This window comes from Plasmodium chabaudi, assembly GCF_900002335.3.
Source record: "Plasmodium chabaudi chabaudi strain AS genome assembly, chromosome: 14".
Taxonomy (NCBI): domain Eukaryota; phylum Apicomplexa; class Aconoidasida; order Haemosporida; family Plasmodiidae; genus Plasmodium; species Plasmodium chabaudi.
In genome coordinates, this window is record NC_030114.2 from 1,073,319 (window position 1) to 1,091,885 (window position 18,567).

Below are 18,567 nucleotides of genomic sequence, written 5' to 3' on the forward strand. Positions count from 1 at the left end.
AATTATTATTGTCCATATTTTACTGGTGGTATATAGTCCAAAACGAATTTTTTTATTAAATTTTTTGTATATAGATACAAAAATACTATTAAACCCGCCAATTTTTATTTAACTTAAAAATATAAAACCCATAATATAGAAATATATGTTTATCATTTTTCTTGCTTTATTTATATATTTTGCAAAATAATATATATTATGCTTTCCGTTATTTATATTTTTAAAATGATTTCGATTTACAAATTCGGTATTGTTCTGAGTATGTGTAGAATTATTTTATATTATTTAAAATTAATTTTTATGATATAATTATATTATCATTTTAATATTAATTTAACTATTATGATACAAATTATATATTCTTTAAAACAACCATAATTAAATGTTTCCAAGATGATGCAAAAATAAAACATCCAACTGTTGAAAATGTGCTTAATATTTTTATGTGAAAAAAACGTGCATGATTTGTGTGAAATTCATATTTTTCCTTTTTTAAAATATGAAATAAATTCGCTACGAATTATAGCTTTAAAAATTGTTGCAATTTTTATTATTCCTTTAATCATTATTTTACATATATTATTTTTATCATTTAATAATAAGTATTTAACTATATATGTATATATAATACAATATATATGATATGCTCATTTTAATATAATGCATATCCATACATCATTTGACTCCATCCTTTGAATAGTTATACTTAATTTGATATGTATGTTATTTATTTATTACTTTTCTCTTGAATTTTGTTCAGCCGAATAGTACTTTTTAATTTGGTATACTATTACACTTTCGAAAAATGCAAACACAAAAAAGTAATAACATCATTACGTTTTTAGAAAGTGTTTTATGTCACCATTTTTATTTCTTACACTTTATTCTACTACTGTTTTATTTTTATAGTGTGTATGTGAACTGACCATGTTTTGTAAAACCATTTAAAAATGAAAAAGGTACAATAGCCTAATAGAAAATTAATCTTTCCTTTTTTATATCAACAATAGGAATATTTTCTACCTATTATTTTTTTAATGCTTAACACATCACTATCATTTTATTGTGTTTTTATATATTTTTTTAATATTTTTTGGCATATATATTATTTCAAGATTTGTTTATACTGGCTTATTTTATTTATTTAAAAAAAATACCTTTTACTCCGTTTGGATCATCCTCTATCTTGTTAAAATAAGACATAGATGATGTATATATAATAAATATAAATAATTTAGTAAATAATTAAGCAATTATAAGCATATATATGAGAGGGACGAGTTAAATACAATGCTAGAAAATTATATATATATTTTTTTAATTATATAAAAATTAAATTATATATACGATTAGTACAATGAATTATGTTTTTCCATTTTAACCTGCCAAATAGGTTATTTAAAAGGAATTAATTCTTAAAACATAATTCATTTATTAGACATAATTAAAAAATATTAATAAGCAATAAATAATAGTAATGAATAACAATAAAATAATAACGAGATAATTATAGAAGCAACAATAAGGCATATACACATAATGCCTATGTGTAAAATCATAATTAAGTTCGAGAAGAAGATATAAAATAACTAAGTTTTAAATGGGATAAAAAACTTAGATATAGCTATCCAACCAACAAATTCTAAAGAGTTGAGTAAAATAACAAGACAATAATAAAATTATTGATAGAAAAAGATGATTAAAGAGGAATTAAATTTACATGGGCGGTTAGAGAAGCTAATATCACATGTGCTAAAAAATATAGATAATGAGCCATATAAATTTGGAGATAATGTGAATAAAAATGTATACGCCCCATTTTATGAGATATATGGGAAAGAAAGCCATATAGAAAAGTTAAGTTATAATGAAATTTTAGAAAAACATAAAGATAAAAAAAACATCCACAAATATTTATTTTATATGTTTGAATATGTTCACAATAAGATAAATATAAGTCATAATATAAAATATGTAAATTTCTTATATCTTATTTTGAGATATATTACATATTTTTGGATGTTTTTATCAAATAATGATAAACTAGCTTTAGTTTTTTATTATCATTTTAAGCTTGCAGAATTGTTATTTAATTTGAAAATCCTTAAATTTTCTTATTTTTTAAATATATATGGTATACAAATTTTCTTCAATATTAAAGCAAAATTAAACATACAATTCTTGACAAAGGACATAAGTGAGGAAACTGCAAGCTCCTTAATAAAGGTCGTTATATCAAATTTAAATAAAATAATTTTATCCGAAAATAAAAATATTATTAACATTTTTGAAAAAAACAATTTTATTAAATCTACAAAGACAAGTCTAATCAGTAATATAGACAATAATAAAGAAATAGATAATAATGATGGTTCAAAAATAAATAAAATTACACAAGGGGATGATTCCTCTAATATGCAAGCAGATAGTAGTTTATATAATTATATATGGATAAGTTATTTTGATGAAAGTGACAAAAATATATTGAATGAAAACCGTTATAATATTCATAATATTGAAAAAAATGGAAAAATATCTAATAATAAAAAAGCATATTCTTTAATATTAAAACATGACAATATAAAAAATAAATCTAATAATATATTGGGGTCTAATGCTCTTTCAATTAATAGCGCCTATAATATATTTTTAAACTTTGTTCAATTATTTTTTAAAATAACATTCTACGATATTGATACATTTTTACCGTGTCTAAATATATTTAATTTAGATAACTTTTTGATTTATTTTCATATTTACGAAATACTTTCATATCTTGAAATTTTGGAAAAAAAAAATACAACAAATGAAGTTTTGAAAGGAACACAAATTGTACCAGAAAAATCGGATAAAGATGTGGGTAATGCTTATAATTGTTTGGGTCCCAAGTTAGTTGGGGAAGACAAAAAAGATAATTTAGTCAATGATTGTATTTTTTTAAATGTCAATAAAAATACTAAAAAAATATTATGGAGTATTATGTTTGACGAATTACGAAAAGCATTTTGTTCAAATGCGAAAAATGTAAATTACACATTAAAAATTTTTAAGTTAACTTTTAGTTTTTTTTTGTTTGATGACAACCATACATTAAAATATGCAAGCAGTATTGATCTGTCTGAAGAGTTTGTAAAAAAAAAGGAATATAATTTTACATTTATATCTCAAATATATTTTAAAGAGGTGCTAAATTTTGCAATATCTTTTATTAACAGTTTAAGATATTCAAAATCAATAGCATACGAAGTAGTGTATAAATCTATTTCATACGTATTTTATATGGTATCAAAATTAATATGTAATTCAAATAATGATAAAAAAAAATATATTTTGGTTAATAATGAAAGTAACTTGAGCCTTATATACCTCATTTCATGTGTGTATAAATATTATAAAAAATTGTATATCGATAAAAATGAATTGGAAAATGGCGGGGAAAATAATACCAATAAGGGAGCTATGAATAAAAGCGGAAACCACGGAGTTGTTATTAACAAAGAGAGTATGGACAAAAAAAATATGAATAAAAAAGAATATACTAATATAGACCATAAGAACAAATTAAAATACTCTTTTGTATTGCTAGAAAAGGTTTATCAAAAAATACAGGAATGCTTATATATTTCATTAACAATAGATGAATTTGTTCAAGAACAAACAAAAAATAATATTCCCTCAATCGATGAACATATTAGAAAGGGCTCTAAATACATATTCCCAGAAGATTATATAAATGTATGTAATTTATATGCATGCTTTATTATAAAGTTAAATAAGATAAATATGTTTTATTCTAATTTGGATATTATAAAAATTTTGATGGAAAAAGACAAAAATATATACAGAAAATATATATATACTATAAACAAAAATAATGAGAATTTTATTCGATTTTTTTCCTTTTTACTTAATATACATTATGAAGAAAATCAAAATGATTTGGTCTTAAAAAAATATATAGCACATTTGAAAGGCCCAAAAAAATATAAAAGTAAAAAGCTAATTAAAATTATGAAACCTTATCATTCCCCACTAAAATATATCATTTTGAAGGATGAAATTCATGAAGATGAAGAGAAAAAAAAAAGACACAAAAATGAAAAAATAAAAAATAGAAAAAGGAGTTGCAACGAAGAGGGGCACATAAGTAAGTATGAGCAGAATCAAAGTCGATTTAATACATCTATAAAATCAGAAATCACACTAAAAAATGTGTCTAACAAAGATAATTATCGTAGTAGTCTTTTTCAAAATAATGAAGATGATTTGTATAAAGAAAACCGCCCTTTCACAGATAAAATTGAAAGAGATAAAAATGATTTATTTCGAAAATGCTCCTATAAAACAAACAGAGGAGATGCATATAGTGATTCAAACAATAGTGATGATAATAAAAAAACAAGTAGTGAAAGTAGCAGTGATGATAGTATTTTGAATGAAAACATATATAGTTCAGAAAATTTTGATAATATGGAAGAAAATGTAAAGTATAAAAGTGATATGCTTCTTCTCGAAAATTCGCTATTTAGAATCGATAAAAATATTTTGAAAAAAATAAATATCGATTTTCTAAATGTGTGTCATAGTATTATTTTATCCGTTAAAAGATGCATAATCATATCTGATAGTATTTATGATTATTTCAAAAAATATGAAGAATATGATCCAACTTTCAATATATATATTTGTAAGAATATTTTTTCGAATTTTTTAAAAGTTAATTTTTTAAATATAAGTATCTTTTCATACGTTTGTGTTAAATTTGGATATGATGATATCTTAAAACAGATGTGCAACTCATCTTTAATATTTTTGTCTTATAGTATATTTGAAAAATATATCAATTTTGTATTAAATCAAGATGTGGAAAAATTGAAAAAACATAAAAATATTTTGCATTTTAGCACAAACAAGCTAAGAAAAACAGAAAAAAACAGTATTGTGAAAGGAAAAGGTGTTGATAATAAAAGCACCGACAATAGTGATGGAACGAAAACAACCAGTTCTGCTACCAGCTCTATATATTCACATTTATATCTTGAAGATATATATGAAATATTAAAAGATAGGGATAATTATTCATGTGAGGATATGTTTTTATCAGATAAAGATGAATTTACAGAAACATTGTATTTAAATGCTCTTTTATTTGTTATTAATGTAATATCGATATGGGAAATGTATTTAGAAATACCAATAGAAGTATTAAACAAAATGAAATATACATTTTTTGAATTATTTTATAATACTACAATTAAAATTATACAATTTATTAAAAAACGTAATGGATACTATTTTATATTAAATATATTAAAATTTGTTTATTTCAAATTTATAAGTTTACCATTTAATCCTATTAATACTTACACATCAATTAAGTTATATGACTTTTATGAATTTATAATTAACGAAAATTCTCCTCCTATACAAAATATTGATAATCATCCATTTGATGATGAAAAAATAAATATAAATTCTGTTAGTCCAATGAAATTTTTGAAAAATACTTCAAATTATGAAAGCAGAGATGAATTCACATCGAATGTGCGCGATAATAAACAATTCAGCATAAGGAAAACGACATGTCCAAGCAATTTATATACTGATGAAATAAATAAGAATAAATACGATATTACAAATTTTAACAACTTAAGTGTTAGCAACAAAAAAAAACGAATAAGTATGGGAGGACTTGTTCCTGTATTTTTAAATAATGAAGATTCAGAAACGGAAAAAGAAAAAGAAAAAAAAAAAAAACGGAAAACAAATAATGATTATTTATTTTATAATAGCAATATAGATAAAGAGCCTGAAAAACTTTCAATAACTCCGTCAAAAATAAATGTCTTATTCAACAATAATGAAAATTTATTTACTAGCGTTAATAAAAATGACCAACAAAATTATTATGAAAATTATAACGAAATAATACCTAGGCGTAGCAATTATAAAAATGATAAGAATGCAAATGAGCAATTTAGCTTTATTGATGATAGTCTTATGCATGTAACACCACGAAATGATTTTTCTAATTATGCAGATGAAGATAAGGAGGATCAGGCTTGTAATAATATTAATAATGAAAAGAACAGCACAAGTATTTATAGGAATACATATTTGAACAATTATTACATACCTCATATTGATCTTCTGTTTATTATTTTAGATATGATCATATATTATTATTTTGATAAAAGAAAATATAAAAAAATAATATTAATTGTTAATAATTTGTTTAATAATATCATTAGAAAATGCGATTATAACACAAAAGAATATTTAAGATCGTCTATTTCATATATTTATAATTACTACCAACAAATGAATATATGTAATAACAAGATCAATCCACATTGTTGTATGGTTATTAAACACCTTTTATCTATTTATACAAAAGCAAAAATATGTCTTTTAAATAAAAAAATTAAGAAACACTTATCTTATGTAAAAGAAAAAAGTACAGATGACGAATCTATGAAATTAAATTATAATGAATTTTATATAAATTTTATTAATCATAATTATTGGAAATATATATTTTATTTTGATAATATATCAAAAGGTGATTACCATTTTTATAATAATGAACAAAGTGATAATAAAACAAATACACACACACACGCAAAAATGGAAATGATTAACAATTTGTTATCTATACATATAAATACGTTGCTTTTTGCAATATTATATGATAATTTGTCAAAATATGTTACTCATAATTTTATATTTTTTTTTAAATTCTTAACATTTTTTTATAATAAAGTATGTATAGATATCTTGAATTTAATTAAAAGTTCTCATAATTTAGAATTTTTTAATATATATAATTTTGAAAATAATATTACTTATCCAAATCAGAACGAACATATATTAAACAAATTAAGAAGCTACTTATATAAAGACATCGGTGTGGTGAGTGAAAGTAATGTAGATACTACTCCATCCAAAATTCAAGATATAGATAAAACAGTAGGGAAAAATGACAGAAAAAAAAACAAACATATTATTCTTATGGATATTGACGAATTGCTCATTACATATGTCCATATAAATTTTATATTTTCAAGATATTGCTGCTATGTTATGTTTTTTAAAAATATATATGCTCAAAAATATGAAATTATATTTAAGCGTAATGCTACGAATGATTATTTTACAAAATTTAAAAATAACAGAGATTTTTTTGATTTCTTTGAATTTAAGGGGCAGGAAAAAGGAAATGATAAAAAATGTGTTGACAACAAATACGAAGATAGTAAATACAGTTATGAAATTAATGAAAAAACAAAGCCAACACCCTCAATAAAATTTAATAATAATAGCAAAAATGATGCGATAGCCTATTTTCATGATACTTTTTTGAACGAGAATGAAGGTATAAGCAATTCTGATAATACTAATGATTCTAAATCTACTAGCATTTCAGTAGAATATAAAAACGTTTCAAAAGACTTAGATTATGTATTTTTAGAGTTCATTTTAGAAATTATAGGATGTATAGATATATATGACATCTATAAAAAAATCCTAAATAATTGCTACTATGTAATAAAGGCAGAAATTTTTTATAATTATATTTACAATAATATTGAATCGCTAAAAAGATTTTCTTATCTCAACAATGTCTATCATTTATATAAGTTATATTACTATATTTTTGTCTGGCCCAATAGTGGCAAAATTCACAATAACAATCCCATTTGTAAAAACTCGGATGGTACATTTTCAGTTGAAACAAATGGAATGCGTAGAAAACAGAACAACAAAAGACACCAGATTAAAGAAAATAATGATATTTTTTATATTTTTGATTTGAATAATGTATTGAGAGAAAAGTTTAGCAAAAAATATATAAAACTTATGAATGAAAATGATTCTAATTTAGATTGTACAACTGATCATGAATGGTCTAGTGACAACACTTCTCTTATAGATGAAAATAAGGATGTAGGAAAATACAAAAAAATACTGGATAATGATAAAGCATCGCGCAATTTAAGCAAAGCTATAAATAAAGATGAAAATTTTGACAATGAAAAGGATTATTTTTTATGTGGCATATATAATTTTAAATTAAAGCTATACCATCCTAATTACAATGAAATGGAAAAATATGCTGGAAATATTAAAAAAGACGATATTTTTAGTACTTTATTAATTATTAATAAAAATTATTTATTGTCATTAAAAAAAATATATACAAAGATAAACAAATATGTTTATAATTATATTTTAAGTCTTTATTATATAATTTTATATTTTTATTTTGATGACCATATTATAATTAAAAAAAAACTGTCTATTTATTACATTATAAACATGTTTCAAAAAAAATATAAATTATTTTATAGCAAGCTTTTTAACAGAGAAAACGATCTTCCATTATTTAATCAAACTGTCCATACTCCAAATTATCCATCTTCTTCATCGGGCTCATCTTTTTTCAATTCATCATCAGATTCTTCTGCCTCAGAATCGATTAATCAATCAGCCTACTCTTATGATAATGTGCTTGATAATAGAGAGATAAAACCAAACGAGAAAAAAAGCGATTCAGAAATGTTTTTCAAATTATTTAAAGTAAAAGATTTAAAAAAAAATATATATCTAATTTTTGAAATTTTTAACAATATATATGATGAATATTATGGGGACATTTATAATAATTCAAATATTGCCAATCATATTGTCACAAAAATAGATATAGAAATAATTGCATATTTTGGAGAAATATACCAAATAACATATATGTATAAAATGCATAAATATTGTATACATCTTTTGTTATTGTGCATTATTTTCACATCGAAAATTTGGCTAGTTTATATATTTAGCGAAAAAAATGGATACAATCAATTTGATAAGGATGGAAATTATTATAAAAAATATTTTGGATTATATTATCATGCTCAAGATGAGGAAAAAAGGAAAATAAACTCAAATGAAAACAATATTAACATGAAAAAAAGAAAGAGCAAATATGATAGAAATAGTATAATAAATATGCATATAGACAATACTAATACGAAAGATAAGAAAAACGAAGATACATTAACGAATAAAAGAGCATATTTACTAGATATTGTATATAAAAAAATTACAGAAAATATGAATGATAATAATATTAAAGAAATATATAATAATCTACACAATTATATGCAACAGTTAATTATGTGCACCTCCTTATTTTATATAACATTTATTTGTTTTGAAAATTTATATAAAAATAAATGGAATTTATTTTTTTTAAACTCAGCAAATATTCTTTATCTGTATTATGTCGATTTTAGCGAATATGTGAAAAGATTTTGTAAAAAACATTGTGCTGATCAAATGCATGTCTCCAATTTATTTATTGATAATTTCCATTTAGACTTGATCAACTTGAAATTTGAAGCCTATACCAAGAGTAACTCTTATAAGACAATGCTAAAACGAAGGAAGGAAAAAAAAATCCAAGATTTGGGATTAAATTCCAAATACACGGATACAACAAATGGAAAATATTCAAAAGAAAGCAATACTACTATGAAATATCATAATAAAGACATGCCACAGTTGTATGATGGCAAATTTAATGACCAAGGAAATGAATCCAGATGCATGTACACACAAAATGAACGAGACAAAATGAGCAACAATATGATGGCATGGTATCATGAGAATGAAACAGCGAATAAATATAATAATAACTTGAATAAGAAAAATACAAACAGTGAAGGAGATGATAATACATACTCAAAATATTTGTTTTTGGATTATTATGATAATAATGGGATAAAAGGTTGTATAAAAAGCTTAAAAATTATAGAGCAAAAATATCAAGACAATTTAATGGAATTTGTTCAAAATAATATTTGCTTATATTTTAATATTATAAAATATTTATACAAAAAAAAAAAAAAATATTTAAGTCTTCCTATATATAGTAATTCTCATATAATCTCAATTATATCAATGATGAAATTCTCAATGGTAAACTACTTTACCATGTTTAATGTATCTTGCACTTTCATGTCTCTTACTTTTGAGCGCCCAGTATATGAATTTGACGGTGAAAGTATTGATAAGTTTAAAGATGTGAAAAAAAAGAAAAAAAAAAATGATTCAAAAAAAAACACCAATAATAATAGTAGTTGTAATATGCTAAAGTCGATGAAAAAGCTTTACTGTAACATGTTTTTAAATAAAGACATTTTTAGTAAAATAAAATTCATAAACACTTACTATAAAAAGTTATCAAAAATTTTGTATAAAATAAACAACTTTTTTCTTAGTTATGACTATTTAAAAAAGGGAGTATTATTTGTTTGTAGTTTAATTTACTATCCAGAAATTATTCATAATTATTATTTATTATCAAATGTTATCTTAATTAGTGGTAAAGAAAGGATTGAGCTATTAACACAAGAAGAAATGTTTTTCGAAAATTTAAATAACGATCTAACTATATATGGAAAAAACAATAATATTAATCAGGACATAGAATCCGGGTGTGATGAAAATGAAAGGGAAATAACAAATATAGAGGATTTAAAAACTTATGAGGATCAAGATTTTTATAATATTAATTATAATAAAACTCCTATAAATACATATTTAACTAAAAAAAATGTATATGAATATAAAAATTTGTTAACTAGGTTTTTCGACTATTTAAAATTTTTATTAAAAAATCCTGATCATATGAATATTTTTTCCATAAAATATAAGCGAGAAATTTTACACATTTATTCTTTATTTGTATTTAAAAAAAGACAAGCAAATCATTACATAGGTAGTACTAAAAAACTGAGCAAGACTAGAAAAAATGATTATGCTTCCGAAAAATCTGTTGATAATTTTAATATAATCGATAAAGATGAAACTAATAATGAGAAACTCGGAAAAAAGGCACCTACACATTCTGAAAAACCAAAGGAAAATCAAGAAGATAAACAAATAGGAAATACAGAAAAATTAAATAACACATATACTGATAATAATTATAATGTGAAAGGAAATAACTTTGATGAAAATATATTAAAATGCTTTAACAATTGTAAAGACAAAAAGAAGGAAAAACAAACATTTTTTAATTTTTTTTGGGAAAATTTATTCCTTATGAATAATAACGACACTGATTTGTTTAACACTCTAATTGAGGAGGATAATATAGAGCACATTGTAAGCACATATGCAGTTAAAGATATAAACAAACTTAAAATCAAGAATATTGAGAAGGGTTGCATATATTTTAATAACAACTTTGGAAAAAATGGGCCCCAAAGGGCAATTAGCAATCATAAAGGGCATAATGATAAAATGAGAAAAGTAGACAATGCTAAACCAAGAAAATATGAGGAAACAGACAAAAAAGATGACGACGATTACTATTACTTTAGTGACTTCATAGCATCAGATAGATCATTTAAATTAAACGATATATCAGTTTTAAATTATTTATATTTAAATTATGAATTTGATAAAAATATAGCATATTTAAGTAATTATATAAATAATAGATTGTTTACTTATAAATGTAAAAGAATGAATTCCTATTTTATCAAAATATTATTATATTATATAAATTTGATATTTTTAAAAATAAAAAATATATTTTGTGATGATTGTATATATACAATAAAAAAACAACAGTCCCTTAATTCATCGGCTAATGATTGCTCTTATAATGTTTTTTTTTTCTTGTTCTTAAATATTATTAATAGATTTAATCTACCAAAAGAAAAATTAAGTTCAATATTTAATAATTACTTTCCAGGAAATACACACTGTGGCATGTATGCTAATATATTACAAAAAATAGAAAATGAACATTCAGAACATGTTTTTTCAAAATATGGGGACGCTACTAAAGACGAAGATACATATTTAGATAGAAAAATCTTAAATAATAAAATAAATATCGAAAAAAATGATAAAAGAAAGTATACAAAATCAAATGAAAACAGCACATATCACAACAATTATAACAAAGAAATGTTTCTTAAATTAGTAGATATATTTTTATATCCAGAAAAACGATGCAGCTACTTCGAGATACTAACAGTTTGCTATCAATTCTTAATTAATATGAAAGATCCAAAAAATAAAATTCATAGAAAAAGATATAAAGGTAAAATGTACCATCTGTTGAAAATTATTATTGAGAGCAAGGCAAAAATAAAAAAGACTTTTCTTTGCAAGAGTATGGAAAAGGAAAACAATAACTTCGAAAACAGTGGCTTTGATAATAGAAGCATAAATGAAATAGACAATACAAATGAAAACTCAATTTTTCATCTACAAACAGCTTTAATATATTTGTCTTTAGCATTGTATAACACATATAAAAAGTCGTTTACGCATGAAATGCGAAAAGTTGCTCAATTTTTTTTAGATTTTGTTTTTTTCTTTATAGAAAACATAAAAAATAGTTTAATCATACTGCAAATAATTGAATCATATTCCAAGGATTATACTTATACCGAAAATAGTAAAAATAATAATGATGATGATGTGAAAAAAACAAAACAAAACAATATTAACACTTTTGATAATGATTATTTTAATAGTGATACTAAAATGATTATATTTATGGTAAAATTTTATTTTAGGAAATTATTATCTTTACTTTATTTATATACAGACGAATTAATATCTTATACTATTAAACATAATATTGATCATGAAATATCTGCAAAAGAATACTTTAGAAAAACGCATCCATTTTATCTATCTATTGATTATATATGTAATTATAATGATTCTATAAATTCAAAAGAATTAAGCGAGTGTTGTATTTATTGGGACTATGCAATTATAACAATGAGTCATGATAAATGTGATTTATATATTGCAAGATATCTTAAGAGTTTTTTATTACTACTATCCCATATTGTTAAAAAATCTGCAGAATGTGAAAATGCTAATGAAGAAAATATTTTATTGGATCATAAATATACAAATATTAACAATTTCCCAACTACTATGAATGATGAATATAATGCGAATATTCTAAATACTAAAGACAGTATATACTATTTTAACAATGCAATTGATAATTTGTTCAATACATATAATAATATCGAATTTTTTGAAAATAATATTTGGAATGATAAAAATATCATATATGAAGATAGAGATACAATTGTTTCATTAGTTGGTACAGCCCATTGGTATTTAAGACAAAGTAAACGGGAAAGAGAACTTCGAGAAAAAAATAAAATAACACAAGCATCTACAAATCCTGATAAAATGACTTCAATTTTGTGTGCCAAAGTAAATGTAGAAAATGAGAATTTCCATAAAAATGGTAACGATGACGCTGAAAAAACAGGAATAAAAACAAAGCAAAACAAAATAAAAAATAACAATATTAGTAATGATACATACATGGGAAAAAACAAATACAAGAATAATATCAATATATTTTTTAATTTTGATCAGTTTTATTCAATATCAAATGAATATAATACAGATTCTTGTTCAAATGATAAATACAAAAGAAATTTTCCTAACAAAACTAGCATCGATCAAAGTAGTTGTGATGTGAAAAATAAGGTTATAAAAGCGAATCAAAAAATAACAAATAAATTGTTTCAATTTTATTACACATTTAGCGAGGCTAGTAAATGCATTAATATAAAAAAAAATGAATATGTGCATGTAGATAAAATTCATTTAAATATAGAAAAATACACATTTGACGAAAAATGGAATTATATAAAAAAATTAGAAAAACTTTTAAAACAATATCAGCATATGATAAAAATATTATGTGAAATTTTATATGTAACTAAAAACATTAATAAAGATATAATTAATTTAAAAATGTTTATAGATTTATGGTGGAATAATAGATATACATTAGAACAACATTTAAAATTGCTAAATTTAGATATATCAAATACCTTAGGATTTTCTATACATAAATTAATGTCTACTCCGTTAATTTCTATCAACATAAAAAGAAATATTGCCTTGCAATCCAGTTGTAATTTTAATAGTGATATTAATACTAGCCAGTTAACTGAAACTAACGAAGGATCTAACTTTAAATTGCATAATGATGAATCATATAATAATATATCGCTAGTTAATAATCAAAAATATTATTTGAAAACAAATTTTGACATATTTGTAATTCTTTATTATTATGCTCATATTTTGAATATTATTTCTTGGATTAATAAATGGAATTCCTTTTTTCTCCCTTTCAAATATTGGGACAATGTAAATATAATAAATGTTATAATAAATCTGACAATTTTCTCTATCCTTATGAAAAGCTCAAATGTCCATATTTCAAAGGTAAAGCAAAAATATATATCAGGAAATTCCCGAATTAAGAAGTCTAAAAATTCAAGTAATATTAAAGGGGACGATTCAAATGGGGATGAAAAATTTAGTAAAGAAAAAAACATGCGAAATACTATGCTGGATAGTAAGATAAAAACTGATGAAGAGAATAGTGACGATAATAATAATATTACAATTGATGTAGACACAGCACAAATCGAAAAGAAAGTTATAACATCATATTTGCCACTTACAAATAAAGACATTGAAAGTGTCTTATCAAATGATCCACGAAAGCAACGAAGAAAAACCTCTAATGATACTACAAATCATGAATATCATAATAAAACAAAAGGAAAGGAACATATACTTATGCAGAATTTAAAAAATTATCTTCCTCCGGGTGAATATGACCCAATTAAAAGCGATTTTATTCAAAATATGATAGAACAATCGGATATGTTTAAGAAATATAATGACTTTAAGCAATTTAGCAATACATCAGAAGATGAAAAAAACGATAAAACACACACAGATTTACCCAATTTTAATAAAGACGCTAAAAAGGGGCGAAGGAAAACGACAAATATAAATAATACTAATGATGATGAAATAAAAAATCAATTCCTAAATATTTATTCTATTATAGATGAAGAACAAAAAAAATTACAAAAAATGTCATCCAAAATTTACGAACAGTTAAAAAAAAATGGAAATAGTAAATTTGGAATGGTAACGAATAAAAAGGAAAGTGATAAATTGTTAAAAACATTAAAAAGGATGACAGTATGTGCAAATATAAATTTGAATTGTAATGATACTGATAAAGAAGATGATTTAGGCGGTGTAAAAGACAATACTTTTTATTTGAATTATTTAGATCTCCAAAAAAAATGTGAAAAGGGTTTAATACATTGCTCTTTTTTAAAATTGAGAATGTATTTATATAATATATTAAATGTTGTATTTGAAACTAATAATACAAATCCAAATGATATTTTTAATATATTTAATAAAATTACTCATTCGTTTATTGTTGATGTTATAAAATGTGATATACACAAGGATAAAAATGATAGTGACAATTTTATATATTCAAAAACTGTCGACCAAAAAATGATAAGAAAGAACCCAATTATCATATATTTACATAATAATTTAAATAGAATTCCTTTTGAGAATCTACAGCCTTTAAAAGATTCTTATATTGTTCGTGGGGTGCAAAAAAACGTAACTTCTTATTTATACGATCGACTGTTAAGGCAAATTAATGAGAGCGAATTTGAAAAAAGGGAAAAAAATAATTATAGTATTTCTCATTTGAATATAAGCACTGAGGGATATGCAAATTGTGACAACGATAAAAATGAAGAAAGTGATGAAAAGGTTGAAAGTAGTGCCAGTTCCAGCAAAAACAAATATGATAATAATCAATTTGGTAAGGGTTGCACAACAAGAAAATGCCCTAAAAAGCGTGAAACCGTTAATACGTGCCAAAATGAACAAGCGGGAAAATCAATTCACAAAGCCTCAAAATATTTATCATATCTAAATGGAAAATCAAAAGAAACAAATAATATTGACTATAAATATGATAAATTAAAAGATAATCTAAAAAATGAAGAACATATTTTCAACGAACAATTTATGAAAAAGACACGTCATTTTGTGTTTAATTATGACACCCCAAGTAAGCAATATGGCAAAACAAATGCCGAAAAAAACTTCAGTGAATATTTTGATGATATAAAAATGCCATATGCCAATAAAGATTATATTAATAGTGAACATGAACAAACAAAAAGCGATGATAAACACATAAAAATAACAAAAACTATTCAGGATAGCAAAAATAAATACAATTTTATTGTTACAAATTATGAAAAGGAAGAAGGTCAACAAAATGGAAATAAAAATATTAGCTACTTTAATAGTAAAAACGACGTAACGAAAAATGAAAAGGGAACGATTGAAAAAAAGAAAAATGAAAAAGGAAAAAGATCTAGAAAAAGTATTTCTATTGAATACTCATTTTTAAACCCTTTTAATGATAAAAATAATCCCAATGCATTACAAATGTTAAAAAAAAAAAATGAAATATCAACCCCAGCACACAATGAATTATCTAGCAATTCGCTTATACTTAATGATAGACAAAAATTAAGTCGAAATTCTCTTAAATATATTGATGATACCAATAATATTACAAAAAAAGGAGATAGTTATAAAACAAAAAGTCGATCACAATCTATTTTACGCTCTGAATCTTCTTCTTCTAACTCCTCAATAGAATTAATTCAAAATGAAAACGAGCTTCAAAAAATATTTAGGAATGTAAGAAAATCAATGAATTTTCACAATGTTATGAGTTCATTTAAACAAAAAAATGATGAATATAATTTTTTAATTCCACAAAAAAAACGGAAAAGTGTGAGTGAGTCAGAAGCATACTATGATAAGGATAACTTTTTTGGAAAGCTTTTAAATAAATCAACGAATAAAACAAAAAGAAATAAAAGAAGGAGCTATTCATCAGAAAGAGAAATAGTTCCCAAAGTGGAAAAAACGCCATATATTAAATATGTTCCATATTATATTAAAAGCGATCGATTTATTGACCCTAAAAGAAGCAATATATTTTATGTAATTGACCCTAATGGCGATTTAAAACGAGCTCAAAATGCTACATATCCGTTTATATATTTTAGAAACCAAAAAAAATATAAACATAAAAATTGGAATGGCTATTCTGGAACTTTCCCTTCTGAAAAAATTATATTAAAAAATTTATGCACAAATGATTTGTATATATATTGTGGCCATCAAGGTGGGGAACAATATATTAGTAAAAATGACATACAAAGTTCCATTCAAATTAATGACAAAGAACATATTGAAGAGGAAAACAGAGGACCAAGGAAATCCCAAAAGAGCGAAATACCCCAAATTAGCAAAGACAGTGAAAATAACGAAAATACCTTGACACGTTATGAAAAGGAAAAAATGTATATAGAACAGAAAATGAATAATTTAATGGCAGACAGTACTGACAAGAAGAGACGAAGAAATTCCTGCAAGGTAAACTTAAAACCGTCTAGTACGAAAACCGGAACAATGAAAAGAAAAACAGTAGCTAATTTTAACGAAATTTATGATATTACTGATTTGAAAAAAATAAGCACACAAAATATGCAAGATTCTGGTTTAAATAAAAGTGGAGAAATAGATATAGAAGATGAAAATGACGATAAAAATATTATTCAAAGGACACAGAATGGAATAAAGTGCTGTGTATTTTTAATCGGATGTAGTTCTGGTTTAGTTTCGTCTCATGGGTGCGATTTGGATGCTTGGGGTACCCCCTATGATTATGTAATAGGAGGATGTATTTTTATCTTTGGAAATTTATGGAATATAACAGATGGAGAAGTTGATGGATTTACTCAAAACTTTTTCTGGAAATGGACTCAACCAAATAGTTCATCCTTATTTTATTCTAACTATGATTATAATAAACCTAAAATGACAAATCCACGTGAAATATCTTTTAATACTTTTACAAGAATGCTAAAGAAATTAATAAAAGCAAAGGATGAACAAATAATTGATCAAGAATATAAAGATAATTCATCGATAATCGTTGATGATAATTTTATTACTATGGATTTGGACATATATAATTATATTAAAGAAAATGATTTTTTTTATAAATATTTTCAAAAATTTTATTCACATCCTATTATATTAAACCAAAACTTATTAAGCATAAATCAAAACAAAAAATATACTTGGTTAAGTATCACAGAAGCTTTAGTTGAAGCTAAACAATATTGTCGTCTACCGAACACAACTGGTTCTGCTGTGGTCATATATGGCATACCACTTTGAAATGGGTGGAATTATAACTACATAATATATATATAATTCGTTTTTGTGTCATTTTTTTTATTATTTAATACTATTATACTTCCCGATGTTATGAAAAAATATATTTTCCCATATTTACTGCGTACATTTGTTTTTATTTATTTTTCTCTAAAACCGCAAGATATGGATATGTATTTTATTTATAAACCAACTTGAAAACTGTTTGTATATGAATTAACCATATATAAAATTATATATCTATACATAAATGCTTATATTATACCATAATATTATATTTAAATGATAATAAAAGATTTGTTACCAAAATTACAAAAAAATCGGAGTCGATTTGTGAACTGTATTTGCTATAAATAATACAAAAAATTTCAATGATCACGTTTAATAAAATAAGTATATATA

The 18,567-nt window shown here is 23.1% G+C and overlaps 1 protein-coding gene across 1 annotated transcript; it reads left to right on the top strand.

Annotated features, from left to right (window-relative positions):
- Positions 1–1,695: 1,695 nt before the first annotated feature.
- PCHAS_1429600 (peptidase family C50, putative) lies at positions 1,696–18,168 on the top strand (the record flags this gene model as incomplete). The annotated part of the gene is made up of 1 exon (XM_736825.2): positions 1,696–18,168. The coding sequence occupies one exon, from the start codon at positions 1,696–1,698 to the stop codon at positions 18,166–18,168; it is 16,473 nt and encodes a 5,490-aa protein (XP_741918.2).
- Positions 18,169–18,567: the final 399 nt, after the last annotated feature.